Raw genomic sequence first — 27,658 nt, forward strand, 5'->3', positions numbered from 1 at the left:
GTCTCCATAGTGTCCAATAGACATGTGCATGCACGCTCAGTTGCTCAGGCATGTCCAACTCTTTGCAACCCCACAGACTGTAGCCCACCAGGCTCCTCCGTCCATGGGATTCTCTAGACAAGAACACTGGAGTTGGTTGCTATTTCCTTCTCCAGGGGATCTTCCCAACCCAGGGATCAAACCTGCGTCTCCTACATCTCCTGACCTGGCAGGCGGATTCTTTACCACTGTGCCACCTACGTCTCATACTCTCCATTTATCCCCGGAGTTTCACAAAAGTAGGAAGATCATAAAATCACCCAAAACAAATTTTTTTTTAATAATTACATCAGGATAACAGGTGTAAATCACAGTCCAAGCAATCCAAGACATATGGTCACTGTGGCCAAATTCTTCCCCTGCTCCTCAAGGACACAGGTCACAGAAGCTTTCTGCTAATGTAACAGAACTAATGGCCTTTGTTACAAGGCCAGTGGTAGATAATTATTTGACTATTTCCTCACCCAGACAACACATGTACTTCTATAGTTAACTGAACACAAATATGAGAACTCCAAAGCATCCTTTGTGATAACACAAAGGAATAATTTTGAAAATATAAGGCACAAATAAGTAATTAGCTTATAAGTGATGGAGTGGCTATAGGCCTTGAAACTGAAAGCCTGCAGTAAGAGAACCTCTGAAAAGTTTTATTACAGTTAAAAGATACTTAATTCATCACACCTTCTCATTCTTTCTCAGAAAATACTCCCAGAACCATATCTTGTAAACATTTAGACATCTAATTTCACACCACAAGCTAATGTTAATGATGTGACATGCTATGCAACCATACCCTTAACTACAACAGTTTATTTTAAACCTACTTCACCTTAGAACTCAGACAGAATGTGGAACACAATGGTAATCTCATTTCAACAATATAATTAATGAATTACTCTAACAAAATTTTCCAGATGGTTTTGTTTTGTCACGCTGTTTTAGTCGCTCAGTTGTGTCCAAACTCTTTGTGACTCCATGGACTGTAGCCCACCAGGCTCCTCTGTCCATGGGGATTCTCCAGGCATGGAGTGGGTTGCCATGCGCCCCCCCGCAAGGGATCTTCCCAACCTAGGGACTGAACCCAGGTCTCCTGCATTGCAGGCGGATTCTTTACCATCTGAGCCACTAGGGAAGCTCAAGAATACTGGAGTATATAGCCTATCCCTTCTTCAGGGGATCTTCCTGACCCAGGAATCAAACTGGGGTCTCCTGCATTGCAGACAGATTCTTTACCAGCTGAGCTACCACGGAAGCCCTTTGTTTTGTCATATAAATGCATATGTGTCTATAAGAAACCTGGCACTATTAAATACAAAGTGTAATAAGCTTGTTATGAAAATTAATTTCAAAGACAATATTTCCCAAATTCATCATGAAAGACAAATTAATTCAGAATAGAAAAGTAAATATTTTCAGTTACTATTATTAGAAAAACATAAAAACAATTGTTATAAATTTTTTCTCTGAAGGCCTCTGATTTCTTACAGAATAAGAAAGAAAAATCTTAAACTAATTTTAAATCTTTCGAACAACTGCTTTCTTGGAATACTGAAAATTAAGTAGCAACTATGAAACCTTAGGAAAAGAATACCAAACATGATTTAAAAAGTACTAGGCTGTAATGAATTTATTTATATACACATTTAGAGTTCCAGATTTGTAATTCTGGTGTGAAAAATGATAAAAATGTTTAAAAAATAAAGCTTAGGCCAAATCAAATTAAAAGAAGGTAAAATTGTTTAATCTTTGTTCAGTGACTCTTATACTAAACATTGGTAAGACTCCAGTGTAATGAGTCAAAGTAGAGTCAGTTGACGAAGAAGGCAATGGCAAGCCACTCCAGTACTCTCGCCTAGAAAATCCCATGGATGGAGGAGCCTGGTAGGCTGCAGTCCGTGGGGTTGCTAAGGGTCGGACACGACTGAGCGACTTCACTTTCACTTTTCACTTTCCACTTTCACACATTGGAGAAGGAAATGGCAACCCACTCCAGTGTTCTTGCCTGGAGAATCCCAGGGACGGGGGAGCCTGGTGGGCTTCCGTCTATGGGGTCACACAGAGTCGGACACAACTGAAGTGACTTAGCAGCAGCAGCAGCAGCAGCAGAGTCAGTTGATAGTCAGTTGAATCAAACAATAAATTACATGGGAATAAACAGGGACACCAATATGAATCTTATAATAATAAAACGTACACTCCCTAAGGAGAAGCATTTAGGATAAAGAAATGGTGTGTGGACAGAGAAGAGTTGTAGAGATAAGAGAAAATACTAGTAATATGGAGTCTAAACTATTCAAATAAAAAGAACAGAAAAAAATGAAACATATTTTCAAGAGGCAAAAGTAATCTTTCAAATTCTATATCAGAAAGGTAAATAAAATTAATGGTATAAATTCAACTTCATACAAAGAAATGATTTGCTTGTACACTAGATTTTGAATTTGGTTTTCACATTCACTGCTAATTAAGGCATAACAGTTTCAACTCTAAATAATGACTTCTGAGAAACATATACTAGGGAAAAGGAAAATTTTCCAAAATATCCACATGGTCATCTTCAATTTATAACCCGAAACTTACCCATCTTCATTCTGCATAACTCTGTTTATAAAACAAAATGAAATAAAAGTATAACAAAAATTTTTAAATATACTTTAGATGGAAGAACTATACAGCCAAATAAATCAAGTATCCCTAAAATGTTTCTATTCATATTAGGAAGTTCAATTAAAAATATTTGGCCATCAAAATAATATCATTTTAATGTATAATTTTATATGAAGGTAAAAATAAATTACACTAAAAACTGTAGAGTTGCTAACTGAATCATAAATGGGTTTTTTCTTAAAATATTTTAAGAAAATATTTTTACTTTTAGGTAACTAAGACTAACTGTGAAAGCCTAAGGATTTTTAAGAAGGTACTTCCTGGGGCAAGCTTCAAAAGAAACATTTCTAATGAGAAAAGTTAAATAGATTAATTACCTGTAAGATAACAAGAGCATTTTCTATGGAAAGGTCATCTGATGGTAGGCCTTCACTTTTCCAAATTAACTGTTCACTTTCAGTGCAAAGAAATCTCCTCAGATCAAATTCTGAAAAATTAAAGATATCAATGAGACTTAATAATCATCTTGTGATTGATGAAGAAAAGAGAATAAAACTATTTAAAATACACTCCAAAAGAAGTCCCATGATCATTCTTAATATTCAAGCCACTCTTCTTCTGCATTTAGTACCAGAAGTTAAAGAGAAAAAACAAATTTAATGATGCAAAGAAATAATGTTTCACAACTATATTAATTTATAAAAAAACACAAAATTCACAAAGAATTTTGGAATTCCTACATCTCATTTTACCATATGAAATCAATGTAAAAATTAATAAAATGTTAAACTGCATTCATACAATATCAAAATAATTCAGTGGTCTCAGTTTCAAAAGTGATTTTATGGGGACAAGAGTTATCATAATAGATCAATTCTCAGAACATAACGTAGAATTTAGCAAATTTAAGCACTTATGGTATCCATTAACTTACAGAAAGTTTTCCTAATCTTAAAAAAGTAAAATGACAAAAATCAAAAGATATGCTTTTCATATACTGAAACTTCAAATTTATGAATTAACTAAATACAAACTTTCAAGACCAGCCGACTTGGTCCATTCTTCCAAACAGGTTTTTCTCAGACCTTCAGGAGCAGCAGAAAGATATGTAATAAATGCAGCAGCTAGTTGAGCTCTTTTAGGAAGAGTAGCTAATTCCTCTGTTATCTCTGCAACCTGGAAAAGAGAGAGATGGACATGTCCTAACAGAAAAAATAAACAGCTTCACAAATTCAAGCTTTATCTCTAGGAAAAAATCATTCATTGGTTTAAAGTAATTACCTATCTTGAATACAATTTTCAAAATGTAAAAATACCAACAAGACCTTAGATCTTGCTGTGATATTAAAACAATGCATGATATCCCAACATATCTGTAAAGAAGAATATACTGTCATTGAAATTTCCTAATGATTATAATAAACATTGTGAAATAGCATCACTTTCTAAAATATGATTAAGACAAAACGAGTACGAACAAAGGCAAAAAACAAACATTAAGCAAGGAGACTTTTTTAGAAGCATAGGGTGGCTAAAGTGTAAGCCTGCACAGAAAGACCACCAACAGAGGAATAATGAAAAGAGCAGCAGCTGGCTGGAAGAAGGGGTTTTAAAGTTTTCCCATGCCACGCAGTTGCTTCAGTTTCAACCTGTGGTTAACAGTGAGCCACTGAAAGTGTTTAAACAGAGCAATGAGTGGTATAATGAGCCTAGGGTTCAGAAAGATTTCAGCTGACAAATAAAGTCAACTAGTTAAAGGGTCAGAGAGAAGAAAGACAAGGAGAATTCAGGTGAAAAACAAAACAATAGCATTAAGGACGGAAGACACATATGAGGGATATACGCAAAGGGATACAAATTAATAAAAGGAGTTTAAGAAAATCACATATTTTTAGTTTTGATGCATAGAAGAAGGATGTCTTATGACACAGGAAAAGAAAAGAGATCTGATATGAGAAAAGAAAAAAATTCAGAGGTGTTTGAGTTCCTGAGACAGTTGAAGACCAATAGCTATAAGTATAGTTAGAAATAGGAATTTAAAAGTCACCATTCTAGAAATATACATCTGGTCAAACATGATCATATGGGTTAATATTTTAAAGACTGTATGAGAAACTCCAGAATATTTGCTGAGAAAGGACCTGACAAGGAGACTACTAAGAGGCAATCGACATTACTGGAAGAGCAGATGAGGATCACCCCATGACGGAAGGAATCTAACTGGTTAAAGAAAAACAAAATCAAAACAAATGAACAAAGTTGAAACAGAGGATTTCAAAAACAAATAAATGGCCAAAAGTGTCAAATCCTAAGAGGACTGTCTTGGTCAAGGGAAATCCAAAAAAGGCTCTCAGTTCAGTTCAGTTCAGTAACTCAGTCGTGTCCGACTCCTTGCAACCCCATGAATTGCAGCACACCAGGTCTCCCTGTCCATCACCAACTCCCGGAGTTTATCCAAACTCATGTCCATCGAGTTGGTGATGCCATCCAGCCATCTCATCCTCTGTCATTCCCTTCTCCTCCTGCCCCCAATCCCTCTAAAGAGTAATAAATTTTCCATCTACTCATTTGTATCACTTCCCCTGATGAAAGTAAAAGAGGAGAGTGACAAATTTGGCTTAAAACTCAACATTCAGAAAACTAAGATCATGGCCTCTGGTCCCATCACTTCATGGCAAATAGACAGGGAAATAACAGAAACAGTGACAGACTTTATTTTGGGGGACTCCAAAATCACTGCAGATGGTGACTGTAGCCAAGAAATTAAAAGACACACTCCTTGGAAGAAAAGCTATGACCAACCTAGACAGCATACTAAAAAGCAGGGACATTTCTTTGCCAAAAAACGTCCGTCTAGTCAAAGCTATGGTTTTTCCAGTGGTCATGTATGGATGTGAGAGTTGGACTATAAAGAAAGCTGAGCGCCGAAGAATTGATGCTTTTGAACTGTGGTGTTTGAGAAGACTCTTGAGAGTCCCTTGAACTGCAAGGAGATCCAATCAGTCCATCCTAAAGGAGATCAGTCCTGAATATTCACTGGAAGGACTGCTGCTGAAGCTGAAACTCCAATATCGTGGCCACCTGTTGTGAAGAGCTGACTCATTTGAAAAGACCCTGATTGGGAAGTCTGAAGGTGGGAGGAGAAGGGGACGACAGACGATGAGATGGTTGGATGGCATCACCGACTTGATAGACGTGAGTTTGAGTAAACTCTGGGAGTTGGTGATGGACAGGGAAGCCTGGTGTGCTGCAGTCCATGGGGTTGCAGAGTTAGACACGACTGAGCGACTGAACTGAACTGATCTCCCCTAACCAAAAGAGGAATAGGCTATTTTGTCTAAAATCCATTCCTATAAAGATTTTGTGCTTAAAGATTAATTCGCAACAGGGCCATTAATGTCTAGATCATTTACCCTAAGCCGGCTGACAGTTAATGGCTATTTTTCCTTTTCATTTTAGTTAACAAATATATCATAGATTTTCTGTGTCTTAAACAATGCCTCTTTATGGCCATGGACTGTACAGTCCATGGGGTCACAAAGAGTGGAACGTGACTGAGCGACTTTCACTTCACTGTATGAACTCAGACAAACCTGTGCATTCCATCTCCTGTGTTCTCTATCAAGCTGATTAATTAAGACTTCTGCAGCTTTAATTGTTTCTTGTGCTTTGCTAACTTCAGCTTCAAGTTTGGCAGCTTCTGAAGTCCTGCTCTGAAATCTATGAAAACATTAAAATTTAATTAAAGACCATCAGATTTAAGATAGATTTAATTAAGTTATGCTTAGGTAGTAAAGTGAACTTTTATACTAGAATTTTAATTAACTGTAATATTTATAATATTTGCAAATAAAATATCATTACTATAATAGACACAATACCAATGCTTACATTTAAAGGGGAATGAATATTGCGGGGACGGAACAAGATGGCAGAGGAATAGGACGGCGAGACCACTCTCTCCTCCACAAATTCATCAAAAGAACATTTGAACGCGGAGTAAAGTCCACAAAACAACCTCTGAATGCTGGCAGAGGACGTCAGACACCCAGAAAAGCAGCCCATTGTCTTCGAAAGGAGGTAGGAAAAAACATAAAAGATAAAAAGCGAGACAAAAGAAGTAAGGACGGAGCTCCGTCCCGGGAAGGGAGGCTTTAAAAAGAGAGAAGTTTCCAAACACCAGGAAACACTCTCACTGGCAAATCTGTGGCGAGCCTTGGAAGATCAGAGGGCCACATAACCCTCTTTTTTTTTTTAAGATTTTTCTAAAACCCACAGTCTACCCACCAAACGGTAACTCACAGCGGAGAAGCAGTGCAGACGCCTGCATATGCCATTAGCAAGCGGGGGCTGGGCAGGGAGGAGCCGGCTGAACTGCTTAGAGAGAGGACTGGGCTTGAATGCCGCGAGAACAATTTGAGAGAAGTGGGGAGAGCAAAGCAGACTGTGGGATAGCTTCCCCACGAAAAGGCGGAAAGCTCTAACCTAAGATTTGGCCAGCCCCGCTCACAGAATAAAGGACTGAGCAGAGTGAGCCGGCTGCAGTCGGCCCATCCCCCATCCCTCGCTGAGACAGGCAGGGAGCGCAGCCAGAGCCGGAGCGGGCAACTGCGGCCCCAGAAAGGCATCTGATACAAACTGCAGACAGGCTTGTTGCTCATCAGGACTTCTTGGGCTCGGGCCGGTCGATGTCCCCGTGAGAAGGTGCGCCGGTTGTACACCCAGAAAACTGAGTGGCGGGGACTGGGGAGGCGATAAGTCGCAGAGACGGCGCTCGCCAAACACCTGGTCCCCTGAACTGCTCGGATCAGGGAAGGCACAAAACGCAGGCCCAACCAAGTCTGCGCCTTTGTCGAGTACCTGAGAACCTGAACTTCAGCCGCTCAGACCTGGGAAGTGCATACAACCCGGCGCCGGCCTCGGACAGTTCCCGGCAGAGCAACCTAGAGCCTGTGCAGTGTAGCCTGGGACAGCACACGCGCTGTGAGCGGGGGCAAACCCAGTGTGGCCGAGTCGCTGCGAGCACTCCCCACAGACGCCAGAGATATTTGTCTGCAGTGTTCCTCCCTTCCCACAACAGGACTGAACAACTGAGCCTTAAAAAGTGTCCACCCACCCCCTAGTATCAGGGCGGAAATTAGACACTGAAGAGACCAGCAAATAGAAGCTAAAACAGAGGGAACCACCTTGGAAATGACAGATAGAGACGTCTAGAGGCTACTCCAAGAATAAGACCAAAAACCAGAGGCAAGAGGCTTAAGCCCGAATCCTGAGAACACCAGAGAACTCCTGACTCCAGGGAACATTAATCGATAGGAGCTCATCAAACGTCTCCAAACCTACACTAAAACCAAGCACCACCCAAGGGTCAACAAGTTCCAGAGCAAGACATACCACGCAAATTCTCCAGTAACACAGGAAACTAGCCCTGAGCTTCAATATACAGGCTGCCCAAAGTCACTCCAAACCCACTGACATCTCATAACTCATTACTGGACACTTCATTGCACTCCAGAGAGAACAAATCCAGCTCCACCCACCAGAACACCGACACAAGCTTCTGTAACCAGGGAACCTTGACAAGTCACCTGTCCAACCCCACACACAACGAGGAAACTACATAATAAAGAGAACTCCACAAACGGCCAGAAGAGGGAAAGGCCACACCAAGCAAAGCATTATAAGCAAGATGAAGAGGCAGAGAAATACCCAGCAAGTAAAGAAACAAGATAAATGCTCATCAACACAAACAAAAGAGGAAGATATAGCGAATCTACCTGATAAAGAATTTCGAATTTTGATGGTGAAAATGATTCAAAATCTTGAAAGCAAAATGTAGTTACAGATAAATAACCTGGAGAAAAAGATTGAGAAGATGGAAGAAAGGTTTAATAAGGACTTAGAGGAAATAAAAAAGAGTCAACATACAACGAATAATGCAATAGATGAGATCAGAAACACTCTGGAAGGAACAAACAGTAGAATAACAGAGGCAGAAGACAGGATAAGGGAGTTAGAAGATAGAATTGTAGAAATAAATGAAACAGAGAGGAAAAAAGAAAAACAAATTAAAAGAAATGAGAACAATATTAGAGACCTCTGGGACAATGTTAAACGCTCCAACATTCGAATCATAGGAATCCCAGAAGAAGAAGACAAAAAGAAAGACCATGAAAGAATACTTGAGGAGATAATAGTTGAAAACTTCCCTAAAATAGGGAAAGAAATAATCACCCAAGTCCAAGAAACCCAGAGAGTCCCCAACAGGATAAACCCAAGGCGAAATACTCCAAGACACATATTAATCAAATTAACAAAGATCAAACACAAAGAACAAATATTAAAAGCAGCAAGGGAAAAACAGCAAATAACACACAAGGGGATTCCCATAAGGATAACAGCTGATCTTTCAACAGAAACTCTTCAGGCCAGGAAGGAATGGCAAGACATACTTAAAGTGATGAAAGAAAATAACCTACAGCCCAGACTACTGTACCCAGCAAGGATCTCATTCAAATATGAAGGAGAAATCAAAAGCTTTACAGACAAGCAAAAGCTGAGAGAATTCAGCATCACCAAACCAGCTCTCCAACAAATGCTAAAGGATCTTTTCTAGACAGGAAACACAGAAAGGGTGTATAAACTCGAACCCAAAGCAATAAAGAAAATGGCTACGGGATCGTACTTATCAATAATTACCTCAAATGTAAATGGGCTGAATGCCCCAACCAAAAGACAAAGGCTGGCTGAATGGATACAAAAACAAGAACCCCATATATGTTGTCTACAAGAGACCCACCTCAAAACGAGGGACACACACAGACTGAAAGTGAAGGGCTGGAAAAAGATATTCCATGCAAATAGAGACCAAAAGAAAGCAGGAGTAGCAATACTCATATCAGATAAAATAGACTTTAAAACAAAGGCTGTGAAAAGAGACAAAGAAGGAAACTACATAATGATCAAAGGATCAATCCAAGATGAAGATATAACAATTATAAATATTTATGCACCCAACATAGGAGCACCACAATATGTAAGACAATTACTAACAAGTATGAAAGGGGAAATTAACAATAATGCAATAATAGTGGGAGATTTTAATACCCCACTTACATCTATGGATAGATCAACTAAACAGAAAATTAACAAGGAAACACAAACTTTAAATGATACAATAGACCAGTTAGACCTAATAGATATCTATAGGACATTCCACCCCAAAACAATGAATTTCACCTTTTTCTCAAGCGCACACGGAACCTTTTCCAGGATAAATCACATCCTGGGCCATAAATCTAGCCTTGGTAAATTCAAAAAAGTTGAAATCATTCCATGCATCTTTTCTGACCACAATGCAGTAAGATTAGATCTCAATTACAAGAGAAAAACTATAAAAAATGCCAACATATGGAGGCTGAACAACACGCTGCTGAATAATGAACTAATCATAGAAGAAATCAAAAGAGAAATCAAAATATGCATAGAAATGAATGAAAATGAAAACACAACAACCCAAAACCTCTGGGACACTGTAAAAGCAGTGCTAAGGGGGAAGTTCATAGCAATACAGGCACACCTCAAGAAACAAGAAAAAGGTCAACTAAATAACCTAACTCTACATCTAAAGCAACTAGAAAAGGAAGAGATGAAGAACGCCAGGGTCAGTAGAAGGAAAGAAACTGTAAAAATTAGGGCAGAGATAAATGCAAAAGAAACAAGAGACCATAGCAAAAATCAACAAAGCCAAAAGGTGGTTCTTTGAGAAGGTAAATAAAATTGACAAACCGCTAGCCAGACTTATCAAGAAACAAAGGGAGAAGAACCAAATTAATAAAATTAGAAATGAAAATGGAGAGATCATAACTGAAAACACAGAAATACAAAGGATTATTAGAGAATACTATCAGCAATTATATGGCAATAAAATGAATAACCTGGAAGAAATGGACAAATTCCTAGAAAAGCACAACTTTCCAAAACTGAACCAGGAAGAAATAGAAAATCTGAACAGACCCATCACAAGCACGGAACTAGAGGCTGTAATCAGGAATCTTCCAGCAAACAAAAGCCCAGGTCCAGATGGCTTCACAGCCGAATTCTACCAAAAATTTAGAGAAGAGCTAACACCTATTCTACTCAAACTCTTCCAGAAAACTGCTGAGGAAGGGAAACTTCCAAACTCATTCTATGAAGCCACCATCACCCTAATCCCAAAACCTGGTAAAGACCCCACAAAAAAAGAAAACTACAGGCCAATATCACTGATGAACATAGATGCAAAAATCCTTAACAAAATTCGAGCAATCAGAATCCAACAACATATTAAGAAGATCATACATCATGACCAAGTGGGCTTTATCCCAGGAATGCAAGGATTCTTCAATATCCACAAATCAATCAACGTAATACACCACATTAACAAACTGAAAAATAAAAATCATATGATTATCTCAATAGATGCAGAGGAAGCCTTCGACAAAATTCAACATCCATTTATGATAAAAACCCTCCAGAAAATGGGAATAGAAGGGACATACCTCAACATAATAAAAGCTATATATGACAAACCCACAGCTAACATTATCCTCAATGGTGAAAAACTGAAAGCATTTCCCCTAAAGTCAGGAACAAGACAAGGGTGCCCACTCTCACCACTACTATTCAACATAGTTCTGGAAGTTTTGGCCACAGCAATCAGAGCAGAAAAAGACATAAAAGGAATACAAATTGGAAAAGAAGAAGTAAAACTTTCACTGTTCGCTGTTGACATGATCCTCTACACAGAAAACCCTAGAGACTCTACCAGAAAACTACTAGAACTAATCAATGATTACAGTAACGCTGCAGGATATAAAATCAACACACAGAAATCCCTTGCATTCCTATACACTAATAATGAGAAAATAGAAAGAGAAATTAAGGAAACTATTCCATTCACTGTTGCAACGAAAAGAATTAAATACTTAGGAATATATCTACCTAAGGAAACAAAAGACTTGTACATAGAAAACTATAAAACACTAGTGAAAGTAATCAAAGAGGACACTAATAGATGGAGAAATATACCATGCTCATGGATTGGAAGAATAAATATTGTAAAAATGAATATACTACCCAAAGTAATTTATACATTCAATGAAATCCCTATCAAGCTACCACCGATATTTTTCACAGAACTAGAACAAATAATCTCACAATTTGTATGGAAATACAAAAAATCTCGAATAGCCAAAGCAATCTTGAGGAAGAAAAATGGAACTGGGGGAATTAACCTGCCGGACTTCAGGCTCTACTACAAAGCCACAGTCATCAAGACAGTATGGTACTGGCATAAAGACAGAAATATAGACCAATGGAACAAAATAGAAAGCCCAAAGATAAATCCACGCACCTATGGACACCTCATCTTTGACAAAGGAGGCAAGAATATAAAATGGAGAAAAGACAGTCTCTTTAACAAGTGGTGCTGGGAAAACTGATCAGCCACTTGTAAAAGAATGAAACTAGAACACTTCCTAACACCATACACCAAAATAAACTCAAAATGGATTAGAGAGCTAAATGTAAGACCAGAAACTATAAAACTCCTAGAGGAGAACGTAGGCAAAACACTCTCCGACATAAATCACAGCAGGATCCTCCATGACCCACCTCCCAGAATATTGGAAATAAAAGCAAAAATAAACAAATGGGACCTAATTAAAATCAAAAGCTTCTGCACAGCAAAGGAAACTATAAGCAAGGTGAAAAGACAGCCTTCAGAATGGGAGAAAATAATAGCAAATGAAGCAACTGATAATGGATTAAACTCCAAAATATACAAGCAGCTCCTGCAGCTCAATTCCAGAAAAATAAAGGACCCAATCAAAAAATGGGCCAAAGAACTAAACAGACATTTCTCCAAAGAAGACATACAGATGGCTAACAAACACATGAAAAAATGCTCAACATCCCTCATAATCAGAGAGATGCAAATCAAAACCACAATGAGATACCATTTCACACCTGTCAGAATGGCTGCTATCCAAAAGTCTACATGCAATAAATGCTGGAGAGGATGTGGAGAGAAAGGAACCCTCTTAAACTGTTGGTGGGAATGCAAACTAGTACAGCCACTATGGAGAACAGTGTGGAGATTCCTCAAAAAACTGGAAACAGAACTGCCATATGATCCAGCAATCGCACTCCTGGGCATACACACCGAGGAAACCAGAATTGAAAGAGACACATGTACTCCAATGTTCATTGCAGCACTGTTTATAATAGCCAGGACATGGAAGCAACCTAGATGTCCATCTGCAGACGAATGGATAAGAAAGCTTTGGTACATATACACAATGGAGTATTATTCAGCCATTAAAAAGAATACATTTGAATCAGTTCTAATGAGGTGGATGAAACTGGAGCCTATTATACAGAGTGAAGTAAGCCAGAAAGAAAAACACCAATACAGCATACTAACGCATATATATGGAATTTAGAAAGATGCAAATGATAACCCTGTATACGAGACAGCAAAAGAGACACAGATGTATAGATCAGTCTTTGGGACTCTGTGGGAGAGGGTGAGGGTGGGATGATTTCGGAGAATGGCATTGAAACACGTAAGTTGTCATATGTGAAATGAATCACTAGTTCAGGGTCAATGCATGTTATAGGATGCTTGGGGCTGGCATGCGGGGATGACCCAGAGGGAGGATAAAGGGAGGAGGGAGGTGGGAGGGGGGTTCAGGAGGGGGAACTTATGTAAACCCGGGGCGAATTCATGTCAATGTATGGCAAAACCAACCAATATAATATTGTAAAATAATTTGCCTCCAATAAAAAATAAATTAATTACAAAAAAAAAATAAAGGGGAATATTCTCACAGGGCTGTGATGTCCTACTATATTATGTATAAGCATCAGTATGATTGATCTAATTTATATTTTCAGTTTATTTGATTTTATTTAGTCCAGTAAAACTAGATGTCAGCATCAGAATTTTATATTCTCAAACAATGCACTATTTTTCATCTGCCATGACTGTCAATGGGCTCTTCCATTATCCAGCTCCTTCCTTATAACTACCTCACCCCTCACTCTAACTCCAACAAATAAACACCTATCAAAACTACAAATAAAATTTTAAAACTCACTTCAAATATCCATCCCATTAGATATATTCTCTCCCTATGTGCCCATCTGCCAAAGTTTAAAACTTCTTTTTAAATTATTTTCCTTAAAAATACTCAAATTTATTATTTTACTAAATATAACAGAAGATTCCATATGATTACTTAGTCCAACAAATATGTAAGTTCCTTCAAAATGCTGAGGACTGGGCTTCCCTGGCGGTCCAGTGGTTGAGAATCTGCCTGCCAGTGCAGGGGACACGGGTTCAATCCCCGGCCCAGGAAGATGGTTGGATGGCATCACCGACTTGATGGACGTGAATCTGAGTAATGTGAGCATGTGGGCATGCTGTGAGGCAACTGATCCTACGCACCACAACTGCTGAGGTCCACACACTCTAGAGCCCACAAGCCACAACCATACCACAACTAGGCAGCAGCCCGTGCTAGCTGCAACTGGAAAATACCAACGGATAGCTACAGAGATCCAGCACGGCCACAGATAAATAAATACATAAAAGAGAACACCTAGGATTGTGCTGATTCCAGGAACAATTCAAAATAAGTGCTATAATTCTCATTTTATAAATATGGAGACTTGGATCCAAACAGATTACTGCACAGGTCTTGCCAATAGTAAGTAGAGGACCTAAAATTCATATATGGGTGTGCTGCTATTAAGTTGCAGGCCCTCTATTCTTTATTGCCTAAGTGCCCTATTCTTCCCTCCCCTAGACATAAGACTCTAGGAGTCACCTGTCCAATATGGCAGCCACATGTGGCTATCTACATTTAAATTAATTAAAATTAAAAATTCAATTCCTCAGTCATATTATCCACAAAGTCCTCAATCACATTATTCAGAAGGTTTTCATAATAATCCTCCCAAAATACTAGTAATATGATGCAGTGACTAAGAAAAGGAACTTAAAGGAGTCAAATATAGGATCTAATGCTTGCTTAGTCATTTACTACTTGTTCAACTTAAGCAAACCTTTCTAACCTTTAGCGTTCTGATCGCAAATTATGTAAGAATATCCACCTCTCAATATTGTTCTAAATGCCAAAAAGATGAATATGTAAGACAACATCTGACACGTGCAAGTGACTAATAAATGGAGTCAAAACACTGGTACTATAAGCTAACTACTCAATAAATATTTGATAATCACTTTAGTAAAATTAAATACTGATTCTGAGCATGTAATATTGAAAAGAATACATTATTTTCCTTATACTACTCTAATTACATACCAGGAGGGAAATTATGCAATTTCATATCTATATGTAGTACAAAAACATTCAGGAATATTAAAAGCATTGAATTTATAGCTTTCACCATAGCTTTCATTTATGTATATTAAGTAAATATACACAAATGTAAATAGAGATGACTGTTTCCTGACTATATATAGAAAAAATTAATAGATTTTAGTCTAATGGAACTTTTTCTTGGTACAATAATGTGTATTTCTTCCATAAGAAAGAAAAAGAAATGTAATACATGACTTAAAGAAAGTAGCAAGTGATAACACATGCTATCTTTAATGACATGTTCTCCAGTCTTCCAATTCTGTAAGTCCCATACCGGAATTTTTTTTGTCCTATATTAAAAACAATCACAGGAAACAAGAGGTACATGAAAGGCTTTAAGATTAATCCCTTTTATAAACAGTTTTTACATTTAAGTATATTTGCATAAAGGAATATTTTTAATACCAAAAAGACCAAAGCTAAAAATATAAAACATTTTTAACATGATCATGTACCATTCATAATTCCAGATTATGGAATAAGTAGTACTGTAGCATCATCTGCAATACAGAAGTCTAAAATGCTGAGGTAAAAATAATAAAGAAGTAGGAATACCAAATGGAAACACTCCCAGCATTAACACAGTACATTCGCTTCTTCCTGCTCAGTTTTCCATTGCTTGGGAATATACACAGTGATGGCTATACAAATGGAAACTTATAATATTTTTGGTCTCATTAAACTTTTTAAAAAATGGAATACACTCTTATTTTATATCATTCACCATTTTAAAGTGATAAATCAAAAACAATATATTAATTATAAGAGCTTTTTAAAACTTAATATCAATTGAGGTAGGTTTTCAAGTACTCAAAATATATTTCAAAACTTAACTTACTTTTCTTTGAGTTCTGATACTTTTTGACCAACAGAATTAAGAAGCTCTTCTAGTTTCCTTTTTCTATCTTCAGTTTTCCACAAATTTCTAAAATATAATTCAATTTCATAGAAGTCACTCTATTTATCAACAAAAAGCAGCAACAGCACTGTAAAATATAATCTTGTAGTAAACAAATGACAATGACAATGAAAACTGTCAATAATTCACTAGTTTTAATACCTTCATTTAGAATTTTATTTGAAAAGCAATGCTAAAATTAAAAGTGAATTCTCTGCCCTAACCACATCACTTCCAAGAATCTACATTTTAAAACACTTGTGCAAACAGATTTCTGGATAAAAATGGTAAAGTATTCATTTATCCCCAATCCCTTCTAAAATCCTACTAAAATGAAACCAAGGGAATAAATAAAACATACATGTAAAAAGATAAAGACAATGAAAAGTATTAAAGAAAATTTGTTAAATCTTAACAAAGGAGTAATTTTAATAAAATTTTGAAAGGTGAAAACTAACATACCAAAATGCAAAAGGCCAAAATTTAAATGACTGCAGAAAGATAAGCCAAAAGAAGAATTCAAAAATGTTCAGAAAATGTAGACAAGTACCTCTGAAGAAAATAAGCTTCAACAGTAAGTGAACCGAGAACTTCCAGATGTATAAATAGGATTTAGAAAAGGCAGAAGAACCAGAGATCAAATTGCCAGTATCTGCTGGATCATAAAAAAAAGCAAGAGAATTCCAGAAAAACATCTAGGTCTGCTTCTTTGAATGTGCTAAAGTCTTTGACTGCGTAGATCACATCAAACTGGAAACTTCTTAAAGAGACGGGAATAGCAGACCACCAGAGCTGCCACCTGAGAAACCTGTATGCAACAGTTAAACCAGATATGGAACAATGGAACAAAGGACTATTTCAAAATTGGGAAAGGAGCATGTCAAGGCTGTATATGGTCACTCTGGTTATTTAACTTATAAGCAGACTACATCAGACTTCCCTGGTAGCTCAGCTGGTAAAGAATCTGCCTGCAATGAAGGAGAATCTGTTTCAATTCCTGAGTGAGGAGGATCCTCTAGAGAAGGGATAGTCTACCCACTCCAGTATTCCTGGGCTTCCCTGGTAGCTCAGATGGTAAAGAATCCAACTGAAATGTGGGAGACCTGGGTTCAGTCCCTGGATTGGGAAGATCTCCTGGAGGAGGGCATGGCGACACACTGCAGTATTCTTCCTTATGCCAGGCTGGATGAAGCACAAGCTGGAATCAAGATTGCCAGGAGAAATATCAATAACCAGGAGAAGTATCAATAACCTCAAATATGCAGATGAGACCACCCTTATGGCAAAAACTGAAGAGGAATTAAAGAGCCTCTTGATGAAGGTGAAAGAGGAGAGTGAAAATGCTGGCTTAAAACTCAACATTCAAAAAACTAAGATAATGGCATCCGGTCTTACCACTTCATGGCAAATAGACGGGGAAACAATGGAAATAGTGAGAGACTATTTTCTGGGGCTCCAAAATCATTGTGGACGGTGACTGCAGCCATGGAATAAAGACGCGTGCTCCTTGGAAGAAAAGCTAGGACAAACCTAGACAGTGTATTAAAAAGCAGAGACATCACTTTGCTGACAAAGGTCCATGTAGTCAAAGCTATGGCTTTTCCAGTAGTCATGTACGAATGTGAGAGTTGGACCATAAAGAAGGCTGAGTGCCAAAGAACTGATGCCTTCAAACTGTGGTGCTACATAAGATAAGTCCCTAGGACTGCAAGGAGATCAAACCAGTAAATTCCAAAGGAAATCAGCCCTGAATATCCATTGGAAGGACTGATGCTGAAGTTCAAGCTCCAATACTTTGCTGATGCAAAGAGCTGACTCACTGGAAAAGACCCTGATGCCGTGAAAGACTGAAGGCAGGAGGAGAAGGGGGCAACGGAGGATGAGATGGTTAGATGGCATCACTGACTGAATGGACATGAGTTTGAGCAAACTCTGAGAGTTGGTAAAGGACAGGGAAGCCTGGTATGCTGAGGTTCATGGGGTCACAGAGTCAGACATGACTGAGCAACTGAAGAACAACAACAAATACAAAAGGTTGTTTCATAATTTGGTCATAAAGAGTTTGACCTCTGATTCCCTCCTCCGTTGAGAGCAGCCTATCCTTTTAAAACACCCCTGAAAGTCAAACTTATACCCCTTACTCAAAATTTATACCCCTTACCACCTGTACTCAAGTCCTAGCCAACAATAACAGGACTCTTCTAGAAAAATGACTGACTTACTCCTCTCAAAAATATCCAAAATTACTGAGAGGCTGTCATCAAATGTCCAGTCCATACTGCCATGCACTGCAGGGCATTAGTGCATTGCACAAATCAACTTGAGGGTTTGTCAAAAACACAGACTGCAAGGTCTCATTCCACACATATCTGATTCTGTCAGTCTGGACAGAGATTAAAAAATGTGCTCTTTTAACAATTTCCCAGGTAACACTGATGCTCCTGGTTCAGGGAACACATTCTGAGAATTACTGCAATAGAACAGGGCCTTCAAATCATGAGATTAATCTACATCTAGTCTAATATTTAAAACTCGGCCCAATAATGGCATCATATAATTTTAGACAAGGAAATTTAAAAATACTTTCCATCCCATAAAACCTTACAATAACAACAACATAAATGATGTCTTCCAGAAAAATGAGGGACTTAACTAAGAAAGAGAAAGAGACTCAAAATAAAAGAATATGATCAGAAAACAGACAAATGTAACCCCAGAATAATGGTGAAAAGCAATCTCAAGACAATTTAAGCTATAAACAGCAAGCCTCCAGAAGAACGAACCCACACTGAAACAGGAGGATGAAAGGCTCTAAATAAGACAGTGCTACGAGAAAGGCAAAAAGAACACAGATTCCAAATACGTTTTAGCTTCTGACAGACTGTGGATAAGTATGTGACACAAAAACAGAAAAAAAAAAATTAACTGAAAAAAAGACAATTATTAAGAATAACAAACGGTATACAAGAAAAGAAATATACTCAAAATAATTTTTAAGCTATAAAAATATTTAATCAAAATAATATATATAGTATGATTTAACATGAAAATTTCACGTATTATACTGAGAAAAATAGGAGACTTAAGCAGCTAAAGCTTCTTGTCTAGAGTAAGAAAGAAAAGATAATTTCAAAAACTGAACAATGGAAGAACATGACATACTTCTTAGTCCACATTCAGAACAAATGAGACAAAATTTAACACTAACTCAGTAGCAAACTGAAAGTTTAAGCCCCTAAAGTCATTAAATTTTTCCCACACCTGCCATATATTTTGGAAAATATATGCTAAAAATTTTCAAACGCTTAGAGAAAAACAATGTATTAGCACTCAATTTCTAGACAGCTCTTCAAGAATATTAGAGATACCAAAGGAACATTTCAAGCAAAGAAGGGCTCTTTATTTCATGCAAATAAACAACAGAAATGGTATGAACCTAAGAGAAGCAGAAGCTATTAGGCAGAGGTAGCGAGAATACATAGAAGAACTATGCAAAAAAGATCTTCATGACCCAGATAACCACAATGGTGTGACCACTCACCTTGAGCCAGACATCCTGGATTGTGAAGTCAAGTGGGCCTTGGGAAGCATCACTACAAAGCTAACAGAGGTGATGGAATTCCAGCTGAGCTATTCCAAATCCTAAAAGATGAAGCTGTGAAACTGCTGCACTCAATATGCCAGCAAATCTGGAGAACTCAGCAGCGGCCACAGGACTCGAAAAGGTCAGTTTTCACTCTAATCCCAAAGAAAGGCAATGCCAAAGAATGCTCTGACCACTGCATGATTGCACTCGTCTCACACACTAGCAAAGTGTTAAGTGCTACTCATTCAGTACTGCCCGACTCCTTGTGACCCAATGGACTGCAGCCCACCAGGCTCCTCCGTCCTCAGTCCATGAGATTTTACAGGCAAGGACACTGGAGTGGGTTGCCATTTCTTTCTCCAGGGGATCTTCCCAACTCAGGGATCAAACCCAGGTTTCCTGCACTGCAGGCAGATTCTTTACCGACTGAGCTACAGATTCTTTACCGACTGAGCTCAAAATTCTCCAGGCCAGGCTTCAATAGTACGTGAACTGTGAACTTCCAATGTTCAAGCTGGATTTAGAAAGGTAGAGGAAGCAGAGACCACACTGCCAACATATGTTGGATCACTGAAAAAGCAAGAGAGTTCCAGAAAAACATACTACTTCTACTTTATTGACTACGCCAAAGCCTTTGACTACGTGGACAAAACAAACTGTGGAAAATTCTTAAAGAGATGGGAATACCAGACCACCTGAGCTGCCTCCTGAGAAAATATATGCAGGTCAAGAAGCAACAGTTAAAACTGGACATGGAACAACAACTGGTTCCAAATGTGGAAATGAGTATGTAAAGGCTGTATATTGTCACCCTGCTTATTTAACTTATATGCAGAGTACATCATGTGAAATGCTGGGCTGATGAAGTACAAGCAGGAATCAAGATTGCCAAGAGAAATATCAATAACCTCAGATATGCAGATGACACCACCCTTATGGAAGAAAGTGAAGAGGAACTAAAAAGCCTTTTGATGAAGGTGAAAGAAGAGAGTGAAAAAGCTGGCTTAAAACTCAACATTCAGAAAATTAAGATCATGGCATCAGGTCCCAACACTTCATGGAAAATAGACGGGGAAACAATAGAAAAAGTGAGAGATTTTTATCTTCTTGGGGTCCAACATAACTGCAGATGGTGACTGCAGCCATGAAATTAAAAGATGCTTGCTCCTCGGAAGAAACGCTATGACAAACCTAGACAGCATGTTAAAAAGCAAAGACATTTCCTTGCCAACAAAGGCAGTCAAATTATGGTTTTTCCAGCCGTCATATATGGATGTGAAAGTTGGACAGAAAGAAAGCTGAGCACCAAAGAATTGATGCTTTTGAACTGTGGTGTTGGAAAAGACTCTTGAGAATCCCCTGGACTGCAAGGAGATCCAACCAGTCCATTCTAAAGGACATCAGACCTGAATATTCATTAGAAGGACTGATGCTGAGGCTGAAATTCCAATACAATGGTCACCTTATGTGGAGAACTGACTCATTAGAAAAGACCTAATGCTGGGAAAGATTGAAGGCAGGAGGAGAAGGGGACCACAGAAGATGAGATGGTTGGATGGCATCACCAACTCAATGGACATGAGTTTGAGTAAGCTCCAGGAGTTGGTGATGGACAGGGAAGCCTGGTGTGCTGCAGTCCATGGAGTTGCAAATCAGTTCAGTTCAGTTCAGTCGCTCAGTCGTGTCTGACTCTTTGCGACCCCATGAATCACAGCACACCAGGACTCCCTGTCCATCACCAACTCCCGGAATTCACTCAAACTCACGTCCATCAAGTTGGTGATGCCATCCAGCCATCTCATTCTCTGTCATCCCCGTCTCCTCCCACCCCCAATCCCTCCTAGCATCAGACTCCTTTCCAGTGAGTCAACTCGTCGCATGAGGTGGCCAGAGTCTTGCAGTTTCAGCTTCAGCATCAGTCCTTCCAATGAACACCCAGGATTGATCTCCTCTAGAATGAACTGGTTGGATCTCCATGCAATCCAAGGGACTCTCAAGAGTATTCTCCAGCACCACAGTTCAAAAGCATCAATTCTTCAAGCCAGACATCTTGGAATGTGAAGTCAAGTGGGCCTTAGAGAGCATCACTATGAACAAAGCTAGTGGAGGTGATGGAATTCCAATTGAGCAATTTCAAATCCTGAAAGATGATGCTGTGAAAGTGCTGCACTCAATATGCCAACAAATTTGGAAAACTCAGCAGTGGCCACAGGACTGGAAAAGGTCAGTCTTCATTCCAATCCCAAAGAAAGGCAATGCCAAAGAATGCTCAAACTACCACACAATTGCACTCATCTCACACGCTAGTAAAGTCATGCTCAAAATTCTCCAAGCCAGGCTTCAGCAATATATGAACCGTGAACTTCCAGATGTTCAAGCTGGTTTTAGAAAAGGCAGATGAACCAGAGATCAAATTGTCAACAACCGCTGGATCATGGAGAAAATAAGAGAATTCCAGAAAAACATCTATTTCTGCTTCATTGACTATGCCAAAGCTTTTGACTGTGTAGATCACAATAAACTGTGGAAAATTCTGAAAGAGATGGGAATCCCAGACCACCTGACCTGCCTCTTGAGAAACCTGTATGCAGGTCAGGAAGCAACAGTTAGAACTGGACATGGAACAACAGACTGGTTCCAAATAGGAAAAGGAGTGCATCAAGGCTGTATATTGTCACCCTGCTTATTTAACTTATATGCAGAGTACATCATGAGGAATGCTGGGCGGGAAGAAGCACAAGCTGGAATCAAGATTGCTGGGAGAAATACCAATAATCTCAGATATGCAGATGACACCACCCTTATGGCAGAAAGTGAAGAGGAACTCAAAGGCCTCTTGATGAAAGTGAAAGAGGAGAGTGAAAAGGTTGGCTTGAAGCTCAACATTCAGAAAACAAAGATCATGGCATCTGGTCCCATCACTTCATGGGAAATAGATGGGGAAACAGTGGAAACAGTGTCAGACTTTGTTTTTTTGGGCTCCAAAATCACTGCAGATGCTGATTGCAGCCATGAAATTAAAAGACACTCCTTGGAAGGAAAGTTATGACCAACCTTGATAGCATATTAAAAAGCAGAGACATTACTTTGCCAACCAAGGTCCATCTAGTCAAGGTTATGGTTTTTCCCGTGGTCATGTATGGATGTGAGAGTTGGACTGTGAAGAAAGCTGATGGCCCAAGAATTAATGCTTTTGAGCTGTGGAGTTGCAAACAGTAGGACACTATTGAGTGACTGAACTGAACTGAAATTTCTAGAATTTACTCTTTGTACCTTAACAGTATTCCTTTACAAAATTTTGATCTAAAGGAACTTCTCCCACTTTAATCTATCTAACAACTTAATAGTAGGGAAAAAATGAGTTCATTCTGCTATCCATCTTTTAATTGCTTTTTCTTCATATTTTTGGCCTGTTTAACTCTTCACTTATTCTTTTTTTTTCCTTTTTCTCTAATGATAAACAGTAACAACATTGTGTTACTCTCAAGAGTACAGCACAGTGATGTCTCTAATGATATACAGCTAAAATATTGTGTTACTTTCAAGTATGCAGCACAGTGATCCAGTTATTTTTTGCAAATTATATTCCATTTTAGGTTTATACGATATTGAATAAAATGTCCTGTGCTATATAGTAAAACTGTTTGCTTGCCTATTTTATCTATAATTGTTTGTCTTTTAATAATATACTCCTAATCTGCAATACTTTGGCCACCTCATGCGACGAGTTGACTCAATGGAAAAGACTCTGATGCTGGGAAAGGTTGGGGGCGGGAGAAGGGGACGACCGAGAATGAGATGGCTGGATGGTATTACCGACTGTGGACATGAGTTTGAGTGAACTCAGGGAGTTGGTGATGGATAGGGAGGCCTGGCGTGCTGTGATTCATGGGGTCGTGGAGAGTCGGACACGACTGAGCAACTGAACTGAACTGAACTGAATCTGTAAATAGTGCTGCACCCCAGTGACCCACTCCAGTATTCTTGCCTGAAGAATCCCATGGATGGAGAAGCCTAGTGGGTTACAGTCAATGGGGTCGCAAAGAGTCAGACACGATTGAGTGACTTAACTTTCACTTTTACTTCCCAGTGCAGTAACAGGACCATACGCATGATCCTACATGCATCTGTTCCTGTTGTTGCATGGCAACAGAAAGGGAGAAGGTGGAAATGATGACAGATATCCTCCTCGTGGGCTCTAAAATCACTGCAGATGGTGACTGCAGCCATGAAATCAGACGATGTCACAGCTCCTACGATGAGAAACCTAGACAGAGTTGAAAAGCAGAGACATTACTCTGCCGACAAAGGACTGCATAGTCAAGGCTGTGGTCTTCCCAGTGGTCACGTACAGCTGTGAGAGCTGAACCATAAAGAAGGCAGAGCACCAAAGAACTGATAACTTTGAACTTTGGTGCTGGAGAAGACTCCTGAAAGTCCCTTGCACAGCAGGGAGATCAAACCAGTCAATCTTAAGGGAGATCAACCCTGAATACTTGTTGGAAGGACTGACGCTGAAGCTGAAGCTCCAATGTTTTTGGCCATCTGATGTGAACAGATGACTCACTGGAAAAGTCCCTGATGCTGGGAAAGATTGAGGGCAGAAGGAGAATAGGGAACCAGAGGATGAGATGATTGGATGGCGTCACTGATGCAATAGACATGAACTTGGGAAAACTTCAGGAGAAGATGAGGGACAGGGAGGCCTGGAGTGCTGCAGGCCATGTGGTCACAAAGCATCAGACATGACTGGGCTACTGAAATACAACAACCTAATTATGTACAGAGCTTTCTTGAAAGTTTTGTTATCTAGCTTTTCTGCCAGTTTCTAATTAGTTTTCCATGATAATAGTTCCACATGGAGATGTGTTTTTGATGTGTCTGTGGTTTGAGTGAGGTGAGCTCTACATTCTTCACTCTATTATCTTGATCTACATTCTTAATTTGTATTTAAATGACTCAGTGTTGTCAGCTGCCACTTTAGATACAGACAATAAATAAATCCTAATAATATGTCATCAACTGATAAATATGAAGGTTAGGGTTGTTTATATTTTATATTTAACTTACGATTCTAATCCTGCCTGTTCAGTTTCCAAAGGCTGAATTCGTTCCAAGACATGGGAGTACTGGACATTGGCTTTAACCCAGGCAGCTAAGGGAGCAGCTGCAGTACTGGCACGCTTAGCATTCTGAAAAAAAACATCAGAAATTACCCCACATCCTAACTTCATTTGAAATAAAGGCAAGGCTAATTCCAGTGTATTTTCTTTAAGCATTTGTTGAATAATTTAACCCAAATAATGAAGTTTTTGATTTACAGCAAAAATGAAAATAAAGTGAATTGCTATTTTAAGTAAAAAATATATAAACTATCTTTCCTTAAGAACAAATCTTTTTGAATCACATACAATCTTTAATATAACTCCATCATTCTATTGACATAATTATTAGCCACACTTGTAATGAATACATGTGCCATCCACAACACTCTTCAAGCATCATTTCTTTCTCTTCAATACAAAGAATAGATTTTTATTAGATAAAAGCACTGTTAAAACAACTCCTATTGGCATCAAAGAAGTACATGACATTTTGAATAAAAGATCTAAAAAAGACAAGAATCTTGAAATTTAAACTGTCTGCTGAATTAGGCATAAGCATTCCATCAAAGTGGAGAAGGCGATGGTGAGCCGCTCCAGTACTACTGCCTAGAAGACCCCATGGATGGAGGGGCCTGGTGGGCTGCAGTCCGTGGGGTCGCTAAGGGTATTCCAACAAAGAAATGTGTTACTATATGACTAATAGACAAGAAGAAATGAAAGTATACAGGCAAATTGGAAGTTATGGCTGTTTAGAAACTTATCAATGAGAGCAGATCATAAGACTCAAACACCACATAACATAATAAACCTGTCTCCAACCCTCTAGATTCTAGTTTACCCAATTCTTCTGGTAAATACCTCCCAGCTATGATAGTTACAACTTATTATAAAAAACTTTTACTTTTTTAAGTAAACTAAAAAACAAGTAATGTAAACCATCACTTTTTGACAAGAAGAATATAATGAGAGTATGGAAAGGGAATTGAAGGTATCTGTTAAAATTACCTTCGGATCAAAAGATCCTTTATTTTTAAAAAGAAGTTCTTCAACACTCTCTCTTATTTCCTTTGGAATAGTTCGTGCATCGAAGGTTGCTATGTCTTCTCGCACACCTCTCTTTGCAAGGAAACTACAAATAAAGCATATTTATTCAAATGAGGCTAAATATAGCTTGCTATTTTTAACAAAAATATCAATTTAACAGAGTGGTATACACAATACTTTCAATCTATTAGTTAACCAAAGAATAGAGTACTTTTAAAGTACTTAAGTTTCTAAAGTAACAGTACTTCATCATTTTTTATAGACAAGGAGCTCCAGAAAGATGCACACAGCTTATCTAAGGTTCTGTGAATACACTAAAGCAATACAATGAAGGAATTATAACACTGAACTCCATCCACATGCCTTTATGTGAACTCCTGAGTAACTAATACATTATAGGATATGCCAGAAAATATTCTGACTCCTTTATAAGAAAGATATTTTAAGTGCTCTCTCAATTTAAATCTCCTCCCCCATTTCAGACTGAAAAAGAACTCTACTATCAGAATTAACACCAGCACAAACTATAATGCCATTGCTACACTGTGAAGTCTAAAGCTCCACATTATACACTGAGTTAACAGTCAGCCTTTTCTCCTCTAGTTTACATCCCTTTCATATTTTCATGGGGTTCTCACTTGCTCTCTGTGTCTCTCTGCCTCTGCCAAGAGTTAAAGACCCTTTGAGAACAGTGACTATATTTTCTTCATCAGTACACCACAGTAAATACATTACTCTGTACCATGTAAGGACCAAATCAATATTTATGTTTATTAAGATGTTCTTAAACACTTTAAGGCATTCATCTTCTCCTTTGACACTTTTAACAATCATTTATAGAGGGAAAACATAGTTCTTAAATATTAGGGGAAAGTGTGTAACCCTGTACTTAGATGAAATTCAGTTTGAGAAACAATATAAGAAATAATAAAAATCTGAAGAATGTATAATTTACTCATGAAATAACATTTTTCACAAACTCAAAAACCTACCTTTTCATGCTTACCCAAGATGTGTCAAAGATACCCATTAATCTCAAAACGCCTTCAAGAATGTCTCTGATTACATCAGGAGGCATACGCAGGGAACGGATTTCTGAAAGAGATTCTGGCTTAATGTTTCCAACTGCTAGTTTAGCTTCATTGACTAGAGGCTAGAAAACAAAAAGGGTATTTATATGTTAAAAAAATATATACAGAAATATGATAACTCTTTACAAATTATCTAATATTGTCATTTTATTTAAAATAACTAGTTATTAACACTCTTTCTCTTCCAATATAAAAATGCTCTAAAACACACAAAATACAAAATGTTCAAGTGGGGAAAGCTAGAGTTTCTGGCAGCACAACTGCCACAGTCTAATTTGGAAAATCTAATCAGTTTTGAGACAATCTGCCAGTTTCAAGAGGTCCTTTCTTTTCTAATACCTGCTTGCTTATTTAATCAAGTCTCAAGAAAAAAAAAGTCTAAGAGTTTGTCTTAATATATCTACAAAACATTTTTTCTTCTACAGTGTAAACAATATGATTTATGGAAAACAAAGATTATTTTTAATAACCATCAGCTAATTTGGTTACTTCTCCTAGCAGACTTTCCTTCCTTTTACTCTTTTACAAACAGTATTAAGTGAAAGCCACACTGGTAACACTATTAGGAAATAATGTATGCAAATAATATTTAAACTCCAATGTAAAGTTGAAAATCAAAACTATAAATGGCTGTTACAGTGTTTCCTATATTTATCTTACCTGTACTTCTTTTAATTCATCATCAATTTTGTTCTTCCTTTCTTCAATTTTAATGACTTCTTCTGCTATTCTGTGCTTCAGTCTTTCAAGTTCTGTCTTTTGCTCACTAGCATCCTACAGGAATATTTAAGCATTATTCCAAGTGACTTTAATGCATCTAACATTTAAAAGCATAATATCAAAAATGTTATTTT

General features: G+C 38.1%; 1 protein-coding gene across 4 annotated transcripts in view; it reads right to left on the bottom strand.

Annotated features, from left to right (window-relative positions):
* DYNC2H1 (dynein cytoplasmic 2 heavy chain 1) overlaps positions 1-27,658 on the bottom strand; it is a 460,552-nt gene that overhangs the window by 262,606 nt on the left and 170,288 nt on the right. For all 4 annotated transcript variants that reach the window (XM_055422858.2, XM_055422857.2, XM_055422859.2 and 1 more), the window contains exons 56-63: positions 27,465-27,578; positions 26,706-26,866; positions 25,675-25,798; positions 24,635-24,756; positions 15,919-16,005; positions 6,243-6,369; positions 3,684-3,825; positions 3,027-3,136 (exon numbers count right to left, since the gene is read on the bottom strand). In XM_055422858.2, the coding sequence (XP_055278833.2) occupies positions 3,027-3,136; positions 3,684-3,825; positions 6,243-6,369; positions 15,919-16,005; positions 24,635-24,756; positions 25,675-25,798; positions 26,706-26,866; positions 27,465-27,578 (987 nt within the window). The remainder of the gene's footprint in view (positions 1-3,026; positions 3,137-3,683; positions 3,826-6,242; positions 6,370-15,918; positions 16,006-24,634; positions 24,757-25,674; positions 25,799-26,705; positions 26,867-27,464; positions 27,579-27,658) is intronic.

The sequence above is a fragment of the Moschus berezovskii genome, chromosome 14 (genome assembly GCF_049115385.1).
Source record: "Moschus berezovskii isolate FMDL1 chromosome 14, NW_MosBer_1.0, whole genome shotgun sequence".
In the NCBI taxonomy this organism is placed as follows: Eukaryota; Metazoa; Chordata; class Mammalia; order Artiodactyla; family Moschidae; genus Moschus; species Moschus berezovskii.